The sequence below is a fragment of the Artemia franciscana genome, chromosome 7 (assembly GCF_032884065.1).
Source record: "Artemia franciscana chromosome 7, ASM3288406v1, whole genome shotgun sequence".
Classification (NCBI taxonomy): domain Eukaryota; kingdom Metazoa; phylum Arthropoda; class Branchiopoda; order Anostraca; family Artemiidae; genus Artemia; species Artemia franciscana.
The window spans coordinates 62,290,158-62,314,296 of record NC_088869.1 but is presented as its reverse complement, the minus strand read 5'-3'; the positions used below and the strand labels follow the sequence as shown (position 1 = coordinate 62,314,296).

Sequence of the window (24,139 nt, the reverse complement as noted above, 5' to 3'; positions counted from 1 at the left end):
ATATATATATATATATATATATATATATATATATATATATATATATATATATATATATACATATATATATATATATATATATATATATATATATATGTATATATATATATATATATATATATGTGTATATATATATATATATATATATATATATATATATATATATATATATATATATATATATATTTATATATATATATATATATATATATATATATATATATATATATATATATATATATATATATATATGAGACGGAAGGAGAACAGAAAATGAAACATATCATAGAAGTGACACTTTAAAAGAGAGAAAGGTTTCGGAGAAAAGGTGGCTGACGGAAGCTTCTAAAATTAATGACCCAGAGAAAGAAAGAAGTGTAATCCATAGCTTTACGGAATTCAAGTTTTTCAACTACAAAATATTTAAAGATGCAATTTTTTTTTTATTCCAAGGCACTACCTCAGCACACTACGTGATTGAGCCCTTCGTGGCACTGCCCTTTAGCTTAATAGGAACCCTTAAGACTATACCAGTTTAAAAAATCAGCTGGCCTCCAAATAATGACACAGAACCTGGCTGAAAAACGTGACTTCGGTTATTTTCGTTTGGATGAAGTAGACGAGCGTAAATAAACCAGAAATACAGCTTAATTGGAGACGCTACGACCGAAACAAAAAGAACCAATCGGAATCAAAATGAAGCTGCATTAAGTGGAACAGGAATACCATTTATACTTGAAATGAGAGAATAAAACATCCAAAAAAGATGAATCACTTTAGGAGCAGACTGAAGAAACACGAAATGGATATTTGCATCAAGGTAGTAAGAAGCTTAGAGACTCGGAAGTTTTACACCAATATTAAAGAGATTTCGGGTTTAAAATATAATTTAAGCTCAATTCATCGGGCGAGACGTTAGGGATTTGATTCGTATTCAATCGAATTGTCTGCCAGTAAAATAAATAGAAAAGGGTCTTATAAAATAAGGATGGTGGTAGACGCAAACTATACTTGCCCCAGATGTAATTTAGAATACAAGGGCATAGGCCAAATCATTCCATAGTGTCATTATCTTTCTTGTTTAAAAAGCAATTTCTTTGAGGCTCATACCCTTGAGTTTCTTGGGATGCTGCAGACGAAAACTAATGTTTGTGTTATTTATCTTGTCATGGGTCTAATTGATTAGGGCACTGATTAATAATAAATAGTCCATATTGGTTAATAATAAACTTATACTATTTTTATATAATAGCTTTATAACTTACGCTGCATATGGACTGTCGATACTGACCTGCCCTGTTCGTTTTTTTTTCTTTTTGTGTAAGAAACCTAAACTAAATTCCTAATCACTACAGCTCAAAACTTTCTGCTGCACTTGGGCTCACCACTCAATTATCACTTCTTGGCTACACTGACTGATCTACACTCCCCTCACACCCTTATGATACTGGGGTTTTTATTTTCATCCGTACCTCAGGGTCAGCACAAGTTTTTTTTTTTTTTTTTATCCCTTGCCTGTTTCGGCACAACACTGATTGGTTCGTCTTCTCTGCTCATTACCGAAATATGTCAAAGCAATCTGTAACGTTTTTTCAGCAAAATCAGTCAAAATAACTCAAAACTTTTGCTTTTAATTTTATTAGTGGGCAGTAGATTTTATTACTATTATTTTTTTTAACGAGAATGAAATTGGCAAATGGCCATTTAATCAACATCTACAAACAAGTTATGCTAAACATTGCTTCGTATTTAAATTCAAGGTTTCATCTGCGTGCGGAATTCTATGTCCCTTGGTTTTGGGCTTGTTCAAGTTTAACTCAAATAGTAAAAGGATTGCGCCAAATCGGATTACATAAGAAAATCGACCGAAAGTAAGGAGCAACATTAAAACTTAAAACCAACAGAAATTATTACATATATGACGGGTATCCCACCCTCCTCAATACCTCGCTCTCCACGCTAAACTTTTTTAGTACTTTTAAAAAGGCTTCTTATTGTGTGAATTCAGCAACCTTTGTGTTTCATGAGTAGTTCTTAAAGAGTTGGGACAAAATATTTCTTAAGGTAAAAAGCGAAATATTGAGGAGAGGGAAAACCCCCCTCACATGCATTATAATTTCTGTTGGTTTTCAGATTTAATGTTTTCTCCTTACTTGTATTTGATAAGACTTTTTTTAAAATTTAAATCCTGATCGTGTTTTAGATAATGCCGGGATATCTGGCTCCCCCTCCGCGAAACGGTTTTCTAAACAATTCAATCCCGGTGAAAATTTACTCGGGACAATTACCATTAACATCTCCAGGCGTAAAATGGAGTTGGCAAAGAGGAAGTAAGACAGATAAAATAAATTGTGTATAGGAATTCTGGTGAATTCCCTCAATGTAAAACTTCCCCCGAAAAGCTTACTCTCCTGAAATTTCCATCCCTATGGTAAATTGTATTCGTGGAAAACACCCCTCATCAGAGAAACGTATCCACGCTTCCCAATGACAAATACTATGCGTCAATAATTGGCAAATTCCAGAACTTAAAGACCTTTCCCCAAGGGGCTTTGGGGGCGGGGATGGGGGTCATGTCTTAAAGCAAAGCTATTTAACTTTTCGGGTATGCTGAACGATATGGCCGTCTCAATGTTTCGATTGAACGACTTTGGAGAAAAAGGGACGTGGAATACGGGCTAGATCCGTTCCAATCTTTTGGTTCACTTGAAGAGGGCACAAGAACTTCTAATTTCTGTTCGGATAAGCCCTCTACAGATACTCCAGGACCATTGGTTCGAATCGATCATCCCTGGAAAAAAAACAGATAAACACGCATCCGTGATATTTCTTTTTGAAAAAAAGAAAGTTTCCACATTTTTGAATATGGGAGCTTGAAAACCTTTACAATAGGGTTCTCTGATACGCTGAATCTGAAGGTGCTGATTTCAATAGGATCCCTTTAATTCTCGGGTGTGTTTCCCCCTTTCTTGAAAATCAGGCAAATTTTCTCAAGCTAGTTGTCTTTGACGTGTAAAACTAAACTTAATGAATCTTACATATTTGGAATCAATAAAATAAGCCGATTTGTTTTTTATATACCTATTAATTTAGAAATTCTGTTTTTCAGAATATCGGTTACTATTGAGCCGCGTAGCTCCTTACTTACAGTTCCTTACCTTGAAGTGTTTGATGTGCAACTGTTTAAATTATACGATTTACTTAATTTATGATTTAGGTACGTTTTCAAAAATTGAGTACGTTTTCAAGAATTGAAATTCAAGAACTTCAACTACAAGAAATAGTAATATCTTAAAACTCAAAATATCTACCATTATTTTTCAAAAATATTAATACAGTAAAAGTCAAAAAGTCTAGTAAATAGTAAATATAAAGTATCAACGAATTTGTCTTTTAGTTTTAAATACTGTGTACTTTAGTTTCTGAATTATATGGAGCGATGGGGCGTAAGTAATATTTATGTACAGGGCGCCAAAAACTCATGAGCCAGCCCGGGTCTTTAGTTATAAAGATCTTTATTTTTATTATTGTTTTCAAGTATAACTAATTGGGCTGACATATTATTTTAAAACTTTTCCGAACGAGTTAGCAAATTAACTTGATAGCTACAACTTTGTACGACTTTTTATGGCACTTGGTATTAACCAAGTGACATATAGCTATCGCAAATTCTGTCGGTCTGTCTGTCTGTCGGTCTCGGTTTTGCTACTTTAGGCACTTCCAGGTAAGCTAGGACGATGAAATTTGGCAGGCGTATCAGGAACCGCACCAAATTAAATTAGAAATAGTCGTTTTCTCGATTTTATCATCTGGGGGGAGTAGGGAGCCGGTTAATTCGAACAAAGTAGAAAAAATTAAGTATTCTTAACTTACGAACGGTTGATCAGATCTTAATGAAATTTGATTTTGAGAAGGATATCGTGTCTCAGAGCTCTTATTTTAAATCCTGACCGGATCTGGTGACATTGAGGAGGATTTGGGAGGGGGAAACCTAAAATCTTGGAAAACACTTAGAGTGGAGAGATCGGGATGAAACTTGGTGGGAAAAATAAGCACAAGTCCTAGATACATGATTGACATAACCGGAACGGATCCGCTCTCTTTGGGATAGGTGGGGGTTAATTCTGAAAATTAGAAAAAATGAGGTATTTTTAACTTACGAACGGGCGATCGGATCTCAATGAAATTTGATATTTAGAAGGATATTGTGTCTCAAAGCTCTTATTTTAAATCCCGACTGGATCTGATGATATTGGGGGAGTTTGGGGGGGCCTAAAATCATGGAAAACGCTTATAGTGAAGGGATCGGGATGAAACTTGCTGGGAAAAATAGGCAGAAATCTTAGATGCGTGATTGACATAATTGGAATGGATCCGCTCTATTTGGAGGAATTGAGGGGGGGGGGGGGGTTGATTCTGAAAAATTAGAAAAAATGATGTATTTTTCACTTATGAAGGAATGATCAGATCTTCATGAAACTTCATATTTAGAAGGACCTCGTAACTCAGATCTCTTATATTAAATCCCAACCGGATCCAGTGTCATTGGGGGGCCGGAAATCTTAAAAAATACCTAAAGCGAAGAGATCAGGATGAAACTAGATGGGAAGAATAAAAAAAAGTCTAAGATGCGTGACAAACATAACCGGACCAGATATGCTCTCTTTGGTTGAGTTGGTGGGGGGTGGGGGGTAATTCGGAAAAATGAGGTATTTGTAACTTACGAACAGGTGATCAGATCTTAATGAAATTTGATATTTAGAAAGATCTTGTGCTTTAAAGCTCCTATTTTAAATTCCGACCAGATCTTGTGACACTGGAGGGGGGAGTTGGAGGGGGAAACCGGAATTCTTGGAAAACGTGAAAATTGCGGTATTTTTATCCTACGAATAGGTGATCGGATCTTAATGAAACTGGATTTATAGAAGGATCTTATGTCTCAGATGCTCCATTTTTGACTCGAATTTGATCCGGGGACATAGGGGGTTGGAGGAGGGAAACAGAAATCTTGGAAAACGCTTAGAGCGGAGAGACTGGGATGAAACTTGATGGGAAGAATAAGCACAAGTTCTAGATACGCGATTGACATTATTGGAATGAATACGTTCTCTTTGGAGGAGCTGGGAGGGGGGTGTTAATTTGGAAAAATTAGAAAAATTGAGGTATTTCATTAAGAACGGGCGACCGGATCTTGATGAAATTTGATATTTAGAAGGAATTCATGTCTCAGAGCTCTTATTTGAAATCCCGACCAGATCTTTTGACATTTGGAGGAATTGGAGGGGGAAATGGAAAATCTTGGAGAACGCTTAGAGTGGAGGAATTGGGATGAAGCTTGGTGAATAGAATAAGCAAATGTCGTAGATACATGATTGGCGTAACCGTACAGGATTCGCTCTCTTTGGAGGAGTTGGGGGAGCGGTTCAGTGCTTTGGCTAGTTTGGTGCTTCTGGACGTGCTAGGACGATGAAAATTGGTAGGCCTGTCAAGGAGCTGCACAATGTGACTTGATAAAGTCGTTTTCCCAGATTCGACCATGTGGGGGGCTAAAGGGATAGGAAAATTTAGAAAAAAATGAGAGAGAGAGAGAGAAGTTTATTAATATTAAATAGAAGACAATACAAAATACAATTCAAAATCGAATTACAATACACATAATTCCCCTCGAAAGGCTCCATGGCCAGGGATACAAGGGGGATAAGAAAAAAAAATATTATACAAGCAATAAATTCAATGTAGGCAATCACATATAGCAGTTTACAGGCAACATATTTATGGGGGATACAATATAAGCAACAACTAGAAGGAGAAAAAAAAGAAAAAAAAAAAAAAAAAAAAAAAAAAAAAAAAAAAAAAAAAAAATATACAGAACATACCTGAGGCCTGGGAGCAAAGTGCAGAGAGGAAAATAACACACCACTAACAAAACACAGGGGCCATCAACTCCTCAGAAGAGAGAAAAAAATTAATCTATTTGATTCTTTATTAAATGATCCTTAAGAATTCCTTTAAAAGTCCAAAACGAGTGGCATTTCTGCACTGAAGAAGGTAGTGAATTCCAGACCTGTTGACAAGCAATGTGGGGATTGAAATCTGATCGAACAGTAAGGGTAGGTGGAATGTGGATATTATTTGAAGAACGAAGGCTATATGGAGCTGAATCAGAAATAAACATAGGAGTTTTCCGAAGAGATTTTGGAAGATTGCCGTGAAGCTGATCAAAGACAAAAGAAGCACAAGAAATAGTGTAAATAGACCGTAGACTTAAGAGCTGTGTTGGTGAAGACGCCGTGCTTTATTATACATGACGGAAAGTGACCGCAGCGTAGACGGAAAAGTAGACATCCATACAATGGGGAAATAAGAAACATATGACTGGACAAGACAGAAAAAAAGAAGTTTCAGAATAGATCCAGGAAATGTATATCTAAGTTTTCTAATGATACCCAAACTCCGTGAGACCTTAACCCTAATCATGGCTACATGGTCTCTGAATGAAAGGTTCTCATCAAGCAGGATACCAAGAAACCGGACCACCCGATTCTCTGGTCTACACAAGGAGCCTTGTGACACCTGAAGGTGTGTAAGCTGAGGGAAAGCTACACCAATTCGAGAAAAAATAAGAAAATGTGATTTACCAACATTCAATACCAAGTAATTGGTATTAAACCATGACATAACTCTCTCAAATAATGCCACAAGGTTAGACTTGATATCACATTCCGTCTTCCCAAGGGTCCCAAGAGTGGTATCATCAGCAAAAGCAACAAGAAAATATTCATTAAAAAAAGTATTGGAACACGACCGAGAATTAGGCTGACACAGCTTGCAACATGCCAGAAGCCCAGTGTTTTTTACAGCTGAAATCAGATCATTAACATAAATCAAAAATAAAATGGGTCCAAGAACAGATCCCTGCGGGACGCCATAATATACTTCAGAAGGGCTCCGGAAAAGCGGATCAATTGAAATAAGCCTACCAGAAAGGTATGAATAAAACCAAGAATAAGCGTTAGATCTTATACCAATATGTGATAGTTTCCAAAGAAGAATCCGATGAGTCAAGGAATCAAAAGCTTTACGAACATCCAAAAATAAAGCTGCCGGGATATGACCAGAATCTATTGCCAAATGAATGAAATTCGATAAGGCTGCGCAAGCATGATCCGTAGAGTGACTCGCTCGGAATCCAAACTAGAAATCATGCAAAAAATCCTTTGCATCCAGAAACCTAAGAAGCCTGGATAGCATAGCCTTCTCAAAAATTTTGCTGAAAATAGATAGGAGAGAAATTGGCCTATAATTAGCATGATCACTCCGAGAACCACCTTTATAGAGTACTATAACCTTAGCTCGCTTGAGAGATTCAGGGAAAATACCTTTCTCGAAAGACAGATTGACGAGCTTAGTCAGTGGTGACAGAATAGCAGGCAGAATGGCACGGATAATCCTTGTAGGAATTTTGTCTGGTCCTGAAGAGGATGATCCTTTAAGAGTATTCACGATACGAGCTAGCTCAAATTCAGAAACAGAATTCAAGACCATCGACTTCAAACATGAGGGTCCAAGAAAGGCTCTGAAATCGCAACGAGAAGTTGCTGAGCTCAGAAGTTAATGAAGCTCTAGCTGAACATCTACATCTCCTTGGACGGTTTTACCATCGATTTTCAGCATTGATGGAACTGAAGGCAGAGGGGGAGTAGGTCTAAGAACTGAATTAATTAAATACCATGTCTTCCTTACATCCTTCCCACATTCAGAAAATTTCCTATGATAATACTGAGACTTGGCCTTCCGACACAGAGAATTAAATATATTCCTAAAGGCCTTGAACCGTTCGTGATGAGCTAAAGATGGTGAATCCTTGTAAAGCTTCCACAAATAATTTTTCCTTTTCCAGCTTTAATGGAGACCTAGAGTCATCCATGGATTCAGTGGTGCTATCCTTTTCGAAGTATGGGGCGCTGGACCCCAATTGCAAATTTCCAGGATTCCTTCTTTAACTAAATCATAAAAGGAATCAAAAGAGTCGTTAAAATCTAAATCAGAAACCAAACTACCCCATGGTACATCAGCCAGACGAGAATTAAGTAGACTTAGCTCGGTATCACCATGACGGAAAAATGGAAGATTAGATGGTGATGCTATACGCTGCGCTTGATCAGCACTCTTATATCGGGAAATAGCAGGAAAATGATCAGAAATATCACTAACCAGCACCAAATTATCTAAAACATCTAGTGACGGGAAAATATAGAGGTATTTATAACTTACGAGTGGGTGATCGGATCTTAATGAATTTTGATATTTAGAAGGACATCGTGACTCAAAGCTCTTATTTTAAATCCCGACCGGCATTAAGCCTCTGATTTTCCTTTTAAATCAATCTATTGTTTCTTAGAATTTTGTTAGAGCTCATACCATATGAGCTCTTTGATCTTAGCTCTTCTGGCCTCGTCACAAGTGCCATATGAGCCCTTAGCTCTTGTTCAATGTGTAAGGAAGCAGGATAAGTTGTAGATCTTTTGAGATGGGTCTGATCGGAATAATTTTCTTATCCCATATATATTGTTCTTTCTAAGAAGACTGGAAAAATAATTCATTTTTAGTACTTGATTGATTAAAAAAAAAAATACTTATTTTAAGAAAACCATTTCTCAAGAATTGTTTCCTCTTTTCAATCCTCTCTCTGAACTACAATAACAGAACAAAAGTTTTCAAAAGAGTTTCAACAAAAGTTTGATTTCAGACAGTGCTGTATATTTTTCACTAGTTTAGAAATTAACGTTAGCGTTTGATACTTTGCAAATTACAACATGAAAATCCTTCAATATTTTGTTACACCTGAAAATCTTTAAAAGTCGATTATTGAGTTCGAATTTCAGAGATTAAAACATAATAGCACATTTTTTTAGTATTGATACATATTTTGGGTCAGGCTATATTTTCTATATCTCCTTATATAGTTTATCTTGTGGTCGTCTAGTATATTCTATCTATCTTCTAATACTCTATGCCTCGTATATTCAGCTATGTCTTCGAAAAGTGAACGCCCAACATATTACTATATAATCTGATGTACGAAACTAGTAAGCCTTAGTAGCTATTAAATTAAAAAAAAACAAGTGTTTTTAACTGAAAGTAAGGAGTGACATTAAAACTGAAAACGAACAGAAATTATTCCATATATGAAAGGGGCTGTTCCCTCCTCAACACTTTACTGTTTACGATAAATTTTGACTCTTTGTCACAACTCTAATTTTTAAAATAATAAAACTTTAGCGTAAAGAGCGAAAAAAACAAAAAAAAAACAAACAAATGATCGTGGATTGTCAGTTAAATTTACATATACTGACATTCCTTGGTAAACGTTTTGATAATTTTTCATTTATTTCAGTAAGAAAGGTGAAAACATTTCAAACGTATTTTGTTTTCAGTAAAGCACAAATTGTGTTCTGGTCTTGAGAAGGCAAAGGGGTTATTGGCCCTACTCATGTTAATTCTTGCTCGTTTTGAGTTCGACTCGGCTATTTATTGTAATTTCTGTTCATTTTGAGTTTCATTTATTTATTCATAGTGATTTGTGGTAGTTTTACGCTTGGAAGATTATTTGACTTTATTTTTGGTCATTCTTGGCTTAATGGAGTTCTTTACTCTTCTTTGAAAAATTGGTCTTGTGGAAAAATTTTAAATTAACTTTTATTCGTTTTTTATTGGCATAGTTTCATGGAAAAAAACGTTGTATATATTTTCAGTTCGCTTCTATAAGAATCCATAGTATGGGTTGCTATTTGTATGAGAAGAAGAAAGAAAAAGTTTATTTGAGCCCTACGGTCATACACAACATGATTTAATGATACAATACTGCATAGAACACACACTCAATATAAAACAATACTTATTTTCATTCACTCGCGCTCGACTGAACCTCTCCCGCCTTTTCCAAATATCGTGCCATTTTGCATACGGTTCCAGGCTTCAAAAACCTCAGGATATCAGAAAGTAGCACCAACCGATGGTCCCCCCAAATTTCATCCCTAAGACTTTCAAGTTCCTGGCACTCCATGAGGAAATGGGCCAATTTATTATCCTCAATTCCGCAATACCCACACTTACCATTTGTACCCTTATTTTTTTTTAATCTCTGTTCTTTATGTACTGGAAGATAGTTTCTCCTCAACTGGATCCATGATTTTAAATATTTAAAAGGTAAATTTAACTTAAAGTAATATTCTTCCCCAAAAATGTCTTTTACTTTACTATATTCTTTCAGTGTTTCCGACGAACGTACTAAACAACCCCACTCTTGTATCTCTTGGTCTTTCTATCTCTGCATAATTTCTGGAAGGCACGGTGTGTTTCCTGGTCCGTTTTCTTCCATCCACAAATAAGAAAGGCCTAATTTGTCAAGTCATTTCTTGATTTGTTGAGTCCAAGTAGTCTTCCTATTAATTCAAAGCAAATCATTATAAGCTTGTTTAGCCAATCGGTCCTCAGGAAGTTGGGTTAATATCAGCCAAAACTTAAATACTTGATAAAGCTGGTATATGTTGGAGAAGTTTTCTCAACAATTTTTAATCTCGACATCAACAATATTTTTAATTTTATTTTATAACTTTTTAAGTTGACCTGAAAAATAAAAGTTAATATCATTCCCAGAAGATTCTATATATGCTCTTTGATAACCTGGATACACTTGCGCTCTTTTTGTTTATCTAAATTGTAAGAGCAGTAGTAATACTAGTATCCCCAAAAGTTTCAACTTAATACCCCCAGTCGGTTTCGATATATTGCTGAGGTGTCTTATTGGCCTCCATTTAACACAATGCCTTTTTATTTATTTTAAAGCAATATTTAGTTTTAAAACATAATGAGCCAATTGCATAATTATGGGGATATTGACATGCCAAATGTCCCTAAAGACATAGTAGCTGGACTGTTCTACTATGCTGAAGAAAATGACCGTCTCTAAATTTTGACTGGATGCGTTTGGAAAATGAATGGGTTCGAGAGAATGGCTTCTTGCCCTCCAATCTCTGAAAAAGGGCACTAGACACTCGCGCTATAATTGAAGTGCAAGGGGAGGAATTCCCTCTTTGTATTTCTAGTAAAACATTTTAAACAAGTAAAAACAAAGTGAAACAAAAAAACTTAAATAAACAAAATACGTTTCAAATGTTTTAACTTTAATAAGTTAAAAATTATTAAAACTTAAAGGAACATATATCAGTATATGTATACTAAACTGATAGTCAACAGTCTTTTCTTTTTTTTTAGTAGAGTGCAAATTATGTTCTGGTCTTGAGAAGGTATGGGGGTTGTCAAAGATATAATTTCCCCGCCTTTCCACTATACTGAACAAAATGACTATTTCAAAATTTTGATTAGTTTTTTTTGCGAATTGATGGGCGTAGGGGGGGATGGGGCTTTGCCCTCCAATTACTTTTGACTAATAAAAAGGGCACTAGCCCTTTCAATTTCAAATCAAATGACACTTTTTCGAAGTTTTTACGACAACAAATAGCCATCTCAAAATTTCTATCAGATGTATTACAGGAAAATACGAGGTTTAGGGGTGGGTAATATCCACCCCCAATCACTCAAAATCTTAAAAAGGCCACTAGAACTTCGGATTACCAATTCAAGGAGGTCCCTCCGAAGTTTATACGATCACCCTTTCTATATATACCTTATATGCCCCTGGGCATAACTTATCTTGCTCTGAGGGCTGTGGGAGGGAGGTTGTCATCCTCAAAGATCTAATTTCCGAGCCGTTCAATTACGTTGAACAAAATGGCTGTCCCAAAATTTTGATTGGATGTGTTTGGGGAAACGATGGGTAAGAAGCGGGTTTAGTTGCCTTACAATCTCTTTCGACTATTAAAAAGGGCACTGGCCCTTTCAATTTCCATAGAATGAGCTGTTTTCGAAGTTTTTACGACAAAAAATGGACATCTCAAAATTAGAATCAGATTGCATTTAAAATCAGATTTCAGATAAATTTTTATCAGTTACATTTCAAAAATATACGAAATGTGGGGGGGTATCCACCCTCTGATCACTTTGAATCCTAAAAAGGGCACGAAAAATTATGATTACCAATCCAATGAGCCCCCTCCGAAGTTTATACGATCACCCTTTCTATATGTACCTTATATCCTCCAAGGGCATAACTTACAATCCTTGCCCTGAGGACTTGGGGGGGGGGCGGAGGGTTGTCGTCTCAAAGACATAATTTCCAGACCTTTCAATTACGTTGAACAAAATGGATATCTAAAAATTTGGATTAGACGTGTTTTGGAAAATGGTGGGCGTGGGAGGAGTGTTAGTATATCAAATTGAATGAGCTCTTTTGAAACTTTCTAAGACAACCAATGGCCATTTCAAAATTTTTATCAGATAAATTTTGGAAAAATATGGGGCTGGGGGGGTATCCACCCTCCAATCACTCTGAATCTTAAAAAGGGCGCTAGAACTTATGATTAACAACCTAAACGAGCCACCTCCAAAATTTATACGATTACCCTTTCTATATATATATATATATATATATATATATATATATATATATATATATATATATATATATATATATATATATATATATATATATCATATGCCCCTATAGCTTGAACCCCGGCCCTGAGGGCTGTAGGGGGGACGGGGTTGGTTCATCCTCTAAGAAATAATTTTGGGGGTCTTTCAACAAAATGGCTATCTCAAAATTTTGACTGGATGTGTTTGAGGAATTGGTGGGCGTTTGAGGAGGGTTAGTTGCATTCTAATCCTTTTCATCCATTAAAAAGAGCAGTAGCCTTTCAATTTCCAATCGAATGAGCCATTTTTGAAGTTTCTACGACAAAAAATGGCCATCTCAAAATTTCAATCAGATGCATTTTGGGAAAATACGAGGTGCGGGGGGGGGAGAGGGTATCCACCTTCTGATCATTGTGAATATTTTAAAAGGCAGTAGAATATCTGATGTCCAGTCAAATGAGCCCATTCTGGAGTTTTTACGATCACCCTTTTTATATATACCTTACATGCCCCCAAGGCATAATTTATAACCCTTGCCCTGAGGTTTGTGAAAGGGGAGAGGGGTCGTCCTCAAAGACAAACTTTCCAGACCTTTCAATTCTGTTGAACAAAATGGCTATCTCAAAATTTTGATTTGATGTGTTTGGGGAAATTGTGGACGTGGGAGGGGGTTAGTTGCCCTCCAATCACTTTTGACTATTAAAAAGAGCACTAGCCCTTTCAGTTTTCAATCGAATGAGCTCTTTTTGAAATTTCTACGACAACAAATTTCCATCTCAAAATTTCCATCAGAAGCATTTCAGGAAAATACGAGGTGTGGGGGGTATCTACCCTTCAAACACTCTGAATACCAAAAATGGCCCTAAAACTTCTGATTGGCAATCCAATTAGTCCTCTCCAAAATTTATCCGGTCACCCTCTCCATATAAACCATAAACGCCCTAGGGCATAACTTACAACCCTTGCCCTGAGGGCTGTGGGGCGTTATCATCCTTTAAGACATAATTTCCGAATGTTTATATTATGTTGAACAAAATGGCTATCTTAAAATTTCGATTGAATTGTTTTGGGGTAATACTCAGCTTGGGAGGGGGATTAGTTGCCCTCCAACCACTTTTGACTATGAAAAAGGTCACTAGCGCTTTCAATTTCCAATCGAATGAGCCCTTTTCGAAGTTTCTACGACAACACCTTCGATACGAAATGCCCTGGTCTAAAAAAAAGTATATGAATAAATGATACATTGTGCCTACATCGCTCACTACTACTACAACTGCCACTACTAGAACTACTACTACTGCTACTACTAATAGTAGAGTTGATACTGCTACTACTATTACTGTTACCACTGCTGCTGCTGCTACTGCAGGATGGGTATTAAGACGAAAATTTTAGTGAATTTTGAGAGGGTGTTGAACTAAATCAAATAAACTATTTGGATGCAGGTTGTCAAAAGGACGTATCAGCAATGTCCCAGAAACTGCTTTGGATCGTATGAGGGAGGGTATGTTGAGAGAGGTGAAACATAAGGCGGTATATGCATACTGCTACTAATGCTACTACTGTTATGACTACTACTGTGGCTGATGGTATTAAGTAGAACTACTTTGGTTCTGGCTGAGCTTTCAGGGAATGTTCAGGGGATGTTGGACTACAATAAAACGCATTATGTATGTGCAAGCCGTCAAAAGGGTGTATCAGTAAAATCTAAGCAACGGCTAGAGCATTAAGATGAAACTGACCAAATGTTAACATAGCCAAAGACACTCTGTGGATATAGTTACTTCTACTGCCCTTATGACTAAATCTACTACTGAGGTTAATGGTATCAAAGTAAAACTTTTGGGGAATGTTAAGCGGGATTTAGAATTAAATTAAAACACATTATGTGCATGCAGGGTGTCATAAAGGGCATGCAAGCAACATCTTAGGAATATCTTTTAGAGCATTAAAGCTGTTAAAGGTATGGAGGCGAAAATTATAATGGATATTGAGGGGACATTTAAATGAAATTGAAACACGCTATGTGCAAGAAGCTTGTTAAAAGAGCATATCAGAAATATCTTAGGAATGGATTCGACTATTAAGTTGAAATTTACAGGGTATGTTGTGTGGGGATGCTGAACTAATCAAAGGCAACATTCGCATGCTACTTTTTATTGCTAGTACTACTACTACTGTTACTAAGGCTACAGCTACTGCTACAACTAGTACTAAAGCTAAGAGTATGAAGTTGAAACTCTCAAGGAATGTTGGGAGAGAAATTGAACTAAATCAAAACATACTCTTTGTATACAGGTGGTCAAAGGAGCGTATCAGCGATATCCAAGGAATGGACTAGGGTATTAAGTTTAAATTTTCAGGCTATTCTAAGGGGATGTTGAAGCAACAAAAGGCTCTATGTGCATACTACTACTACTGCTACTACTAGTACAGCTGCCACTGCTACTACTACTGCTACTACTACTACTACTACTACTACTACTACTACTACTACTACTACTACTACTACCACTACTACTACTACTACTACTAGTTTTTACTACTACAGCAACTGGATCTAGGGATATTACGGCAAAGTTTCCATGGAATGTTGAGGAGGATGTTGAACTAAATTTACACACACCATGTCGATGCAAGTTATTAAAAAAGTGTAACAACTATAACCCAGGAATAGCTTAAAGTATTAAATTGAATCTGTCAGTGTGTGTTGAGGGAGATATTGAACTATCAAAAAGGTAGAAAGACATTCTACTACTACTACGTATATTTAGACAATCTACTACTGCAAATGTAGACAAATATAGAAATGTAGTGTAGAACTTACAAGGGAGATCGTGAATTAAACTGAAACACACTATGTGTATGCATGCTGTCAAATAGGCGTATCAGCATTATCTTAATTAGCCTTATTACTAAAGCTAATGGTTTTAGTATGGAATTTTCCAGACTGTTGAGGGGGATGTTGGACTGAATCAAAACACACCATATGCATGCAGGCTATCAAAAGGGCATATCAGCAATATATCAGGAACGACTTAAAATATTAAGATGAGACTATCATGGTATGAGGAGGGGAATGTTGAATAAGACCGAAAAGGACCAATGTGGATAATGTTACTGCTACTACTAATCATACTACTGCTACCACTAATAATTTTCCCACTGCTTCTACTATCACTTTTGCTGCTAAGACTACTACTATTGTCAATACTAAGGTAATATTGAAATAGTTATGGAATGGTGAGGGCGGCGGAGAACTGAATCAAAACACATTATGTACATGCTGGTTGTCAAAGGGGTGTATTAGTAATGTAACAGCAACACCTTAGGGTTTAAGGCCGAAACTTTCAGAGCTAACTATATTGCTACTACTTCTACTTCTACTGCTGGTGCTATTACTGCTACTATTGAACTAATTCAAAATAGTTCAGCCACATCCAGGCTGTCAAAATATACATAGAAAGAAAGTGTAAATGAAAAGTGTTAGAACATAAAGGTATATTAAGTTTTATGTTTCAGGAAAGGCTGAGGAGGTGTTAAACTAAATCAAAATATTCTATATAAATCTAGATTGTCAAAAGGGGTATACTGATATAACCCGAAAGGGGTGTACTATTAAAAATTGCTGGAATATTTATCCAACATATGGGCAGTAAGTCGAAATCTGGGTTCTTATAGAAAAAAAAGAAAATATCCAAGATATTCTTTTTTAACTAATGAAAAAGATTACGTCGATTGAAAAAAAATAATTAATTTAAAAAAAAATCAGGATAGATGTTCTTCAAAGAAATTTAAAGAGCTATATTAGGCCAAAAATGGACAGAACTAAAGTCAAATGATTTTCAAGAGTAAATCTGCCGTAAATCAACATCAATAAATAAGTAAATCCCAAAACAAACAAAAATTAGAATAAATAATCGAGTAAAACTTGAAACGAAAAGAAACTAAGAGGAATAAGGCTGATACTTCCCGTGCACTCTAAAGTCCAGAACATAATTTGCACTTTTATTGAAAAAAACTACATTCAAATGTTTGTGTTCTTTTTAAATTTAATAAATCCAAAATTATTAAGACTTTCTACAATGAATTGTTTTTTTTTCCGTAATTTTGGTTATGATGGGATTTTTTCCTTTGTTTCGATACCATGAGAATAAAATTACATAGATAGACATAAGGATTGTTTTCAGTAAAGCGCAAATTAGTTTCTGGTCTTCCGACCAGACTTGTCCCCAACTTGTGTCCAAGGATACCTGGGATGCCATTTTCTGAACTAGCAATATTGTAGCATAACTGTTTAACTCTACTACAAGATTGATGATCCTATCCACAACAATAAAGCTTATACTTTAGAAATCAGGATGATTTGAATTTGATATTCTTTGGAACACGTGCTGGAGGCCATTGAAGCTTGGCTACATTTCTAAATAAAGTACTGTGACACCTTGTCAACTAATTTTGGCTATACTTACCACCATTTTTCCAAAATATGTAGGATGACTTCTGTCCTTCTTCTCAGATTGTTTGCTCCAGCAACAGTTAGCGCCCGTTATATCGAGATTGTGTCTAGATTCTCATCCCTGGAGGAAATCTATGTCTAGCCTACTTTACTTTATCACCTAGGGGACACGCGGGGTTTTACTATCTAATAAATGGTCTACTAGTTCTATCTTTTTCCCCAATCCTAATAAAAATTGTTAAGCAACAATTTCGCACTCAATTGCATTTTTCTTTTCTAAAAAAAAAAAAAACAAAGTTGGAATTCGTGTTAGAAAAGTCGTCGTAGGAACATTTCAAACGTAATGTTCAAAAGCTGATAATGCGGCCAAGCAGGATAATTTGTTTCTACGCCCGAAACAATAATAGATAATCTCCATGATAGCTAATATTTTAATTAGCAATATTTTTCATTGAATTGTTGGTTTCCAGCAAATATCATCAGAGATAAGCTAGCCGATTTTGCTCTGAGGAATTTATCTCTCCGCCAAATTAATACAGATGAAAAGTTGTACTAATTTAAAATAATCAACCCAAGACACTAAAATAGTATTTTAGAACACACAACAAATTTTTCAAGCAAATGTGATCAAATATCCCGTGCATTAGAAAATGACGGTTCACTATGTCGTTAAGTTTTTAGTATTCCGGCCGAGAAATTGTAGGTACCCAACTGTATCAGAATATAAGATTACCTTATGAAAGCAATAGGTAACATACAGGTATTCCTGTTCTCCATCGGCCCTTGGGACATAGCAGCCTCTCTTGCATGTTTCTTTTGCGCGTTTCCCGGCTACCGTCCCCTACTTAAATATTAGACCTCCGGTTTCAAGAACCTGTGGAGTTTTGTAGTAACTCTGACAAATGGTTTATAGTTACGGAGCAACACATGCAACTAAATTTCACAGGTAGTAGAGTTGTAGGTGACGCTCACGAATCACGTTTGCAAATGTGCTATGATTTTTGTAGGTTTTTATTCTTAAGGTAAACTTGTTATTTGAGAACTTATGAGTTCTGAAATAAGTGGTGTGTGTAGGAAGTAACTTAATCGTCAAACTCTGTATCCGCATTGTATATACGTATTTTAAGATTGTGTACTATTTACTGCGGCTAAAGCATCAACGAAGATGCTCACTGTATAAACTTGTATTTCTCAGTTTATTATTCATTTTCGGATATAGAATAATTCATGTCTTCTTGCTTATTTTTCATGGCATTAGAAACCTAGAATATAATCGAAATAAAACTTTTTGAAGAAAAAAAAAATCAAAAACAGGAACATTAATTTAATCTCTTAAATAAAATCAGATTCATTAATAAAAGACAAAGAGGAAATAAACACATGACACTAATTCTCACAAAGGCTCAAAAGCTAGTAAAGAAAAAGGAAGACACATACTTAAATTAAACACTTGCACATAATACCGAAACATACTACCGAAACATTCAAAATACCGAAACAGGTTTTTTCAGGCCGACTAGGAAAACGAAGTTTTAAAAATGAAACATTAATTTAATCTCTTAAATAAAATCAGATTCATTAATAAAAGACAAAGAGGAAATAAACGCATGACACTAATTCTCACAAAGGCTCAAAAGCTAGTAAAGAAAGGGGAAGACACATACTTAAATTAAACACTTGCACATAATATATGTTATTTAAACACAAATTAACTTGCTGAAACAGAGTATTTTAATATCCGAGTAGTTTAAATACACATCCGTTTAAAAATTCCACATACAGGATATTTTAAACTACGATCAGGAAAATAAAATTGAAGAAATAATTTAATTTGTTAAAATAAGAATTATTCATAAATGCCTACGCAGAAAATAAATACATGGCACTAAATGATATAGGAATCCACAAAGTCTCAAAACCTTGTAAAGAAAGGGGAAGACATGTGCCTCATTTAAGCAATTGCTCGTGATATTGCCATAGATACAAAGGAAAATTATGTCTGGAAATGAAAAATTAATTTAACTTATTAAATATAAGATTTATTCATAAGGCACTAAGCAGGAAAAAATCAAATAGCACTAATCCCCAAAAAGCCTCAAAAGCTTGTAAAAGAAGGGGAAGATACATGCTTCATTTGAAAACTTACTAGTTTGATTGCCATAACTATTAGGGACTGACTTAAAAAAGTGGTTTCACCCTTTTTTCTCATCAATGTATTTGTCATCGTCAGCCATTTTATGTAAGAAAATTAATGTAGCTAAACTGTAGCTAATAATGCAGCGAAACTTTAAATTATATGAGTTTATCATTTTAGAAAACAAATCTTCACCGCTCAAAATTGCAAACAAGAATAACAGTGATGATAGGACTTATGGTGGCTTCATTTCTTTTCACGTGGTCTCCCTACGCCATTGTAGCTCTATTGGAGACGTTCGGTAATGGAAGCCACCTACAGCTTTATCCATCTTTAGTTACTGTCCCGTCACTTTTTGCTAAGAGTTCTGGTTTGCTTAACCCGTTCATTTATGGATGTTTAAATACACAGGTAGGGACAATTTTGATTTTTCAATTTCTTTTGTCTTGTGTTTTTTTATAGATAGGAGGAGAGATATTGAAATTTACACTAAAATCTTCATCTGTAAAAAAAGAAGGAAGAAGGTTTACTGCAAAGACCCAGTGAAAGGTACCTTTTTATGTGGTCCCAGATTCCATGGCAATCTTTTATGGTCCTTGCGTGCTCATCTTTGTTACCATGCCCTTTTTGATATTATAATGTTTTTTTGTATTTTATTGCTTGCATTTCGATACCCAATCCTTAAAAAAACACATATAAATCGATTAATAGGAAATAAAAATTGTTTTTTTTTCTTTACTTGCGTCTATTACAAGTCAATTTTGGATATTCTGGTTACATCTGTTTTCTTCAAGCATAACTAAGTATTTTTCCTTAAGTGCCTTCTGTTACACTTCGAATCATTTATAGTCTTTGTTCCCATGTATGACAATGTTTATTATTTCTATTCAAAGCTGTTTCGGATTGTTCTTCCATTTTGTGTTATTTGGCAGTTTCACGTTTGGATGAATTCATAGTTCTTTCTTTTAATTTTCCAACATTATAAAAATTTTAAACGTCCAAAAACTGAGGATTAGATTAGGTTTTTATTGTTTTGCCTATGGGTTTTAGGTATTTGTGATTCAGTTAGGCATTGGGTGAGTTTTGCATGTGAGTTTTGGTAAAATGTTGTCCCTTGCTAAGATTTAAGCATTTTGTTTGTTTATCTATGCTCGTTGAACGGAGATTATCTGACATTGTTTTTAATTGTTCATTTTATTCTATAATTTAATTTTATAAATACTACATTTATCTAACAGTTTTTCCCTATCAAGGCTGCAGTATAAAAAGATAAACCTTAAAAATAAACACTGAGATAAAAAAGACCCCTCCTCAAGCCATGATGAAAAGGTGGCTGAATAAAAAAAAAATCCGATATTGAATGAAAAATTAGATTCTTAATTCGGAGTTTATTTTGTATAAGGATTTTTTTTTAATGCTGATCACTTTCCAGGCAAGGTACTCTCAGAGATTCAATTTGATAGTAAAATGTGATTTTGCGAAAAATACTAAAGGTCACTTCCTTTCTTCGTTGCGTTTTTTCGTTTACTTATGCTTAGTCATTGTGGTTCCAGAAATTATTTTTCTCAGGATAATATAATGTCAATCACAACCTCCATGCATGGAATGTATTGGCATATATGCAGAGATGTATTCATTTGAATTTATGCAGTTTCAGATGGCTTGGAGGAAAATACTAGGACTCGAGCAAATTCACCAGGCAGTCACTAGCAAGATAGATATGAGTATACCCAATTGCCGGGAAGCGAACTCTCAGCAAATCAGTTCCGTCGACGGAAAACTGGATGAAAGCACGAATGTGAACTTAGATATGATTGTATTTCGTGAAGTTAACATCTTGTAATCTTCGAAGTACAAAATAGAATATTAGTGCAATTTGCTAGTAAGAATCTGATTGACTTTTCTTATTAAATGAATATTTTCACCCCCTCCCACCACTTGCAATTTATCTCTTACTGCGTTGTATATATAATATAGAAATTTTAGTATTCAAGTGAATTGACATCATTGTACTATATTTTCGTTATACGAATATAGGTATTTACGTAAGGGGGCCTTTGTGAAAGTGCCCCCTACCTCTCGACTGAAATGTTCAAGTTTTATATGATTCAACCTACAATTCCTCATATTCCCATATAACTTGTTGATTTTAGTCCTGTTAAGACTCTGCGCCCGCCCCTCTTTTCCGGAAAGGATGGTATCTCCGTATCTGTACCCTTGTTCCCTTGTTCTGAACCCTTGTTCAGTGGAACTTTTATTATTCGGCAAGGAGCATCTAAGTGACCCTAAAAGCTTCTTAGCAGTTTCTTGAAGCAGCAATAATAACAAAAGACCTAATAAAAATACTTCTTTTATTATTCCTTTCAATTTTCACTAAACATGATCATTCTTATTATAGTCAATCGTTTCTACAATTTTAACTCAATTATAAAATCTGGTAACTCAATTGCTTAAGCGCCAGCATAGAAATTTGTTTAGATTTGTAGTTAAAATTTTAATTTTATTCATGAGAAATTATTTCGTAAATAATTCTATGTAATAAATAGTAAATTTATGTACTTACTTTTTTGTTCGTATTGAAGAGTTGGTTCTTATGTTCATTACACCTGACAATCATGGGTTCATCTATCCGCCGGAGAACTATTATTTTATAACAATGCTGCATTGAATTGAGTCTTTCATATTTTAAGTCAAGTTCTAAGCTTAACGTTAGAGATGGCATAGGACTAGCAAGACCGACTATTTTAGATAGAATTTAAGCTTTAATTTTGGTAAATTAAAAAATATTATTTTGCAAAGCATAAATTTTGCAGTGAAATTAACAAGAATTTTTTTCTGTTTTCGGACTTAATTTAGCGAGTATTTGTTTGAACAATTAAGGATGTTTTAGGAGTTAAAATACAGCACAAACAAATCAGCTATCGAAAGCTCAACCTTCTCAATAATTGCATGAAATAGCAATCTAGATACAATGCATTTTGAAAAAAAAAAATCAAATTGATATGCATATTCTCAACCAAGTAAGAAGTAGATAACAAACAAAACCAATTGATAAAGTATGTTAAATTTAATTTATTTTTTCCCATGAATCTAAGTTTGCCAAAAATGTCACATAAAACGTTTGCATTACTACAAACAATATTTGAAGTTACAGAGACATCAAAATGAAAACATTTTTGTAACCTCTGGCTCCATCTGAGATTTATTCATTCCTGAAAAATAAGATTGTCTGCTCGTTTTATTCCAATTAAACCAAGCATCGTGAAAGGGTACAATTCAATCGAAAATTTTCACAGAATGTGTTTTGGATAACCGATACCTTGACAAAATTTTTGCATTAGCTCTATCTGAAGAAAAATGCTATTTGATTTTCCCCTATTTTTTTTATGAATATATTATTTATAATCAAGGTATTTTCTTATAGGCATTAATTTTGATGAGCATCATCTAATTTTTGCTGACAAACAGCTGAAAAATGACCGTACTTTGTCTCACTACAACACTCTAGTACACATCCCTTGAACGGTTCACCCTGACATACCCCAGTAAGGCCATAAAAAAAAATATAATAAGCTTACTCTCCTTCACTAAGCTTAATGGGTAACAATTATTATTATTTTTTTAACTATGCTGTATATGTCCAAATAACTCAGTTGAACTTTGCCTGTCAATCTGTGTTTATCTGAAATTAGCAGCGTTTGTTTTCTAATTGCAAATCGAAATCCTTTGGGATTAACAGACAGATTGTGCTCTAGATTACTAGAAAATCAGGACACATTAACATACACCTCATGTAGATTAACTATTCGCGTTTTGTATTTTAAGTACCATTTTGCAACAATAAAATATCGTGCACGTCTCGAATCAAAAATATTCAAGAATAATAAAAGATCAGTGGTTATATTCTACTCAGATTTTAAATCATTGAAGCCAAATAGTTTTATCTGACTTAGTTCACACACTTATTAGATTCGTTAGATTAAAAATCATCAAACAGGGTTGAGATCGAGGGGCTTAGCGGATCGAACATCTCGTACATACTACTATTTTTCGATTTCTCAAACAACTTAGAGAAGGGTACCAATGTACACGTCATCTAATTGTTTTCTCTCCAAGATAGCCATGGAAAAAAAACTTCATGGAACCAAATTAAGAAAAATAAGAATCAAAGTGTACATTTTTAGAAGAATTATTTTTAAATTTTCCCATTGAGATTTCCTAATTCCACAGTTCACAAACAAAGTTTCATCTTCTCCTTTTTTAAGTTTTAGGTTAACTCTGTTGCAGAATAGCAATTTATAGGCTTATTACGTTATCTCTTGTGTGGGACTTTTCAGTTTAGTTTGTTATATTCTAAGCAGCTATATGATTGCTCCTAAATCTAGGTTCTGACAGGAGTCTAGATTTGCTTCAACGGTCAGATTCCAGGGTCGCGTCGGACAGAAATATCTTGATTTGAGTTAATCTATTAGCATCTGTTTTGCTTCTTTTTCGGGCTAGATTTGAAAATTTTTGCTATTTGGCAGCAAAATAACTAGATAGAGTGAATAAACGTTTTTTTCCGTTTTTTTGGATATGTAAAAATGTACCATTGGCAGGGCCGTTCCTAGGGCTAGTAGCAGACGGAGCAAAATTAGTTAAGGCACCCCTCCTGACCTAAGCCCAAATAATAATCCAGGAGCCCCAGCTGTACCCCCCACCGGGACACCCAAGGCGGTTTTCCCCGGTCACCCCCCCTTCTTTGAACAGCCCTGACCATTGGCATACTATTTGTGTGCTCATGTTATTCTTTAAACTATTATAAGCCTTTTAGACCCATAAAGACCATTATTAATTGAATATTTGCCTTTCAATCGTCCATCCCCTCCCACTGATTGCAATTCCTCTTAGTGGATTGCATGTATAGCATAGAAGGCTTAAGGATCAAGAGAACCAAGAGCATTTTATTATATTTACAACTTAGCTTTTAACTTTGTCTCTTGTTATGGGAGTTTTCTTTTTAGTCAATC

At 35.0% G+C, this 24,139-nt stretch overlaps 1 protein-coding gene across 2 annotated transcripts in view; it reads left to right on the top strand.

Annotated features, from left to right (window-relative positions):
• Positions 1 to 22,377, top strand: part of LOC136028646 (opsin-VA-like) — a 55,603-nt gene extending 33,226 nt beyond the window's left edge. For both annotated transcript variants that reach the window (XR_010617857.1, XM_065706471.1), the window contains exons 3-4: positions 19,311 to 19,541; positions 20,782 to 22,377. Coding sequence is in view for 1 of the 2 variants with exons in the window: in XM_065706471.1 (XP_065562543.1) it covers positions 19,311 to 19,541; positions 20,782 to 20,973 (423 nt within the window). In the remaining variant the exon portion in view is untranslated. The remainder of the gene's footprint in view (positions 1 to 19,310; positions 19,542 to 20,781) is intronic.
• Positions 22,378 to 24,139: the final 1,762 nt, after the last annotated feature.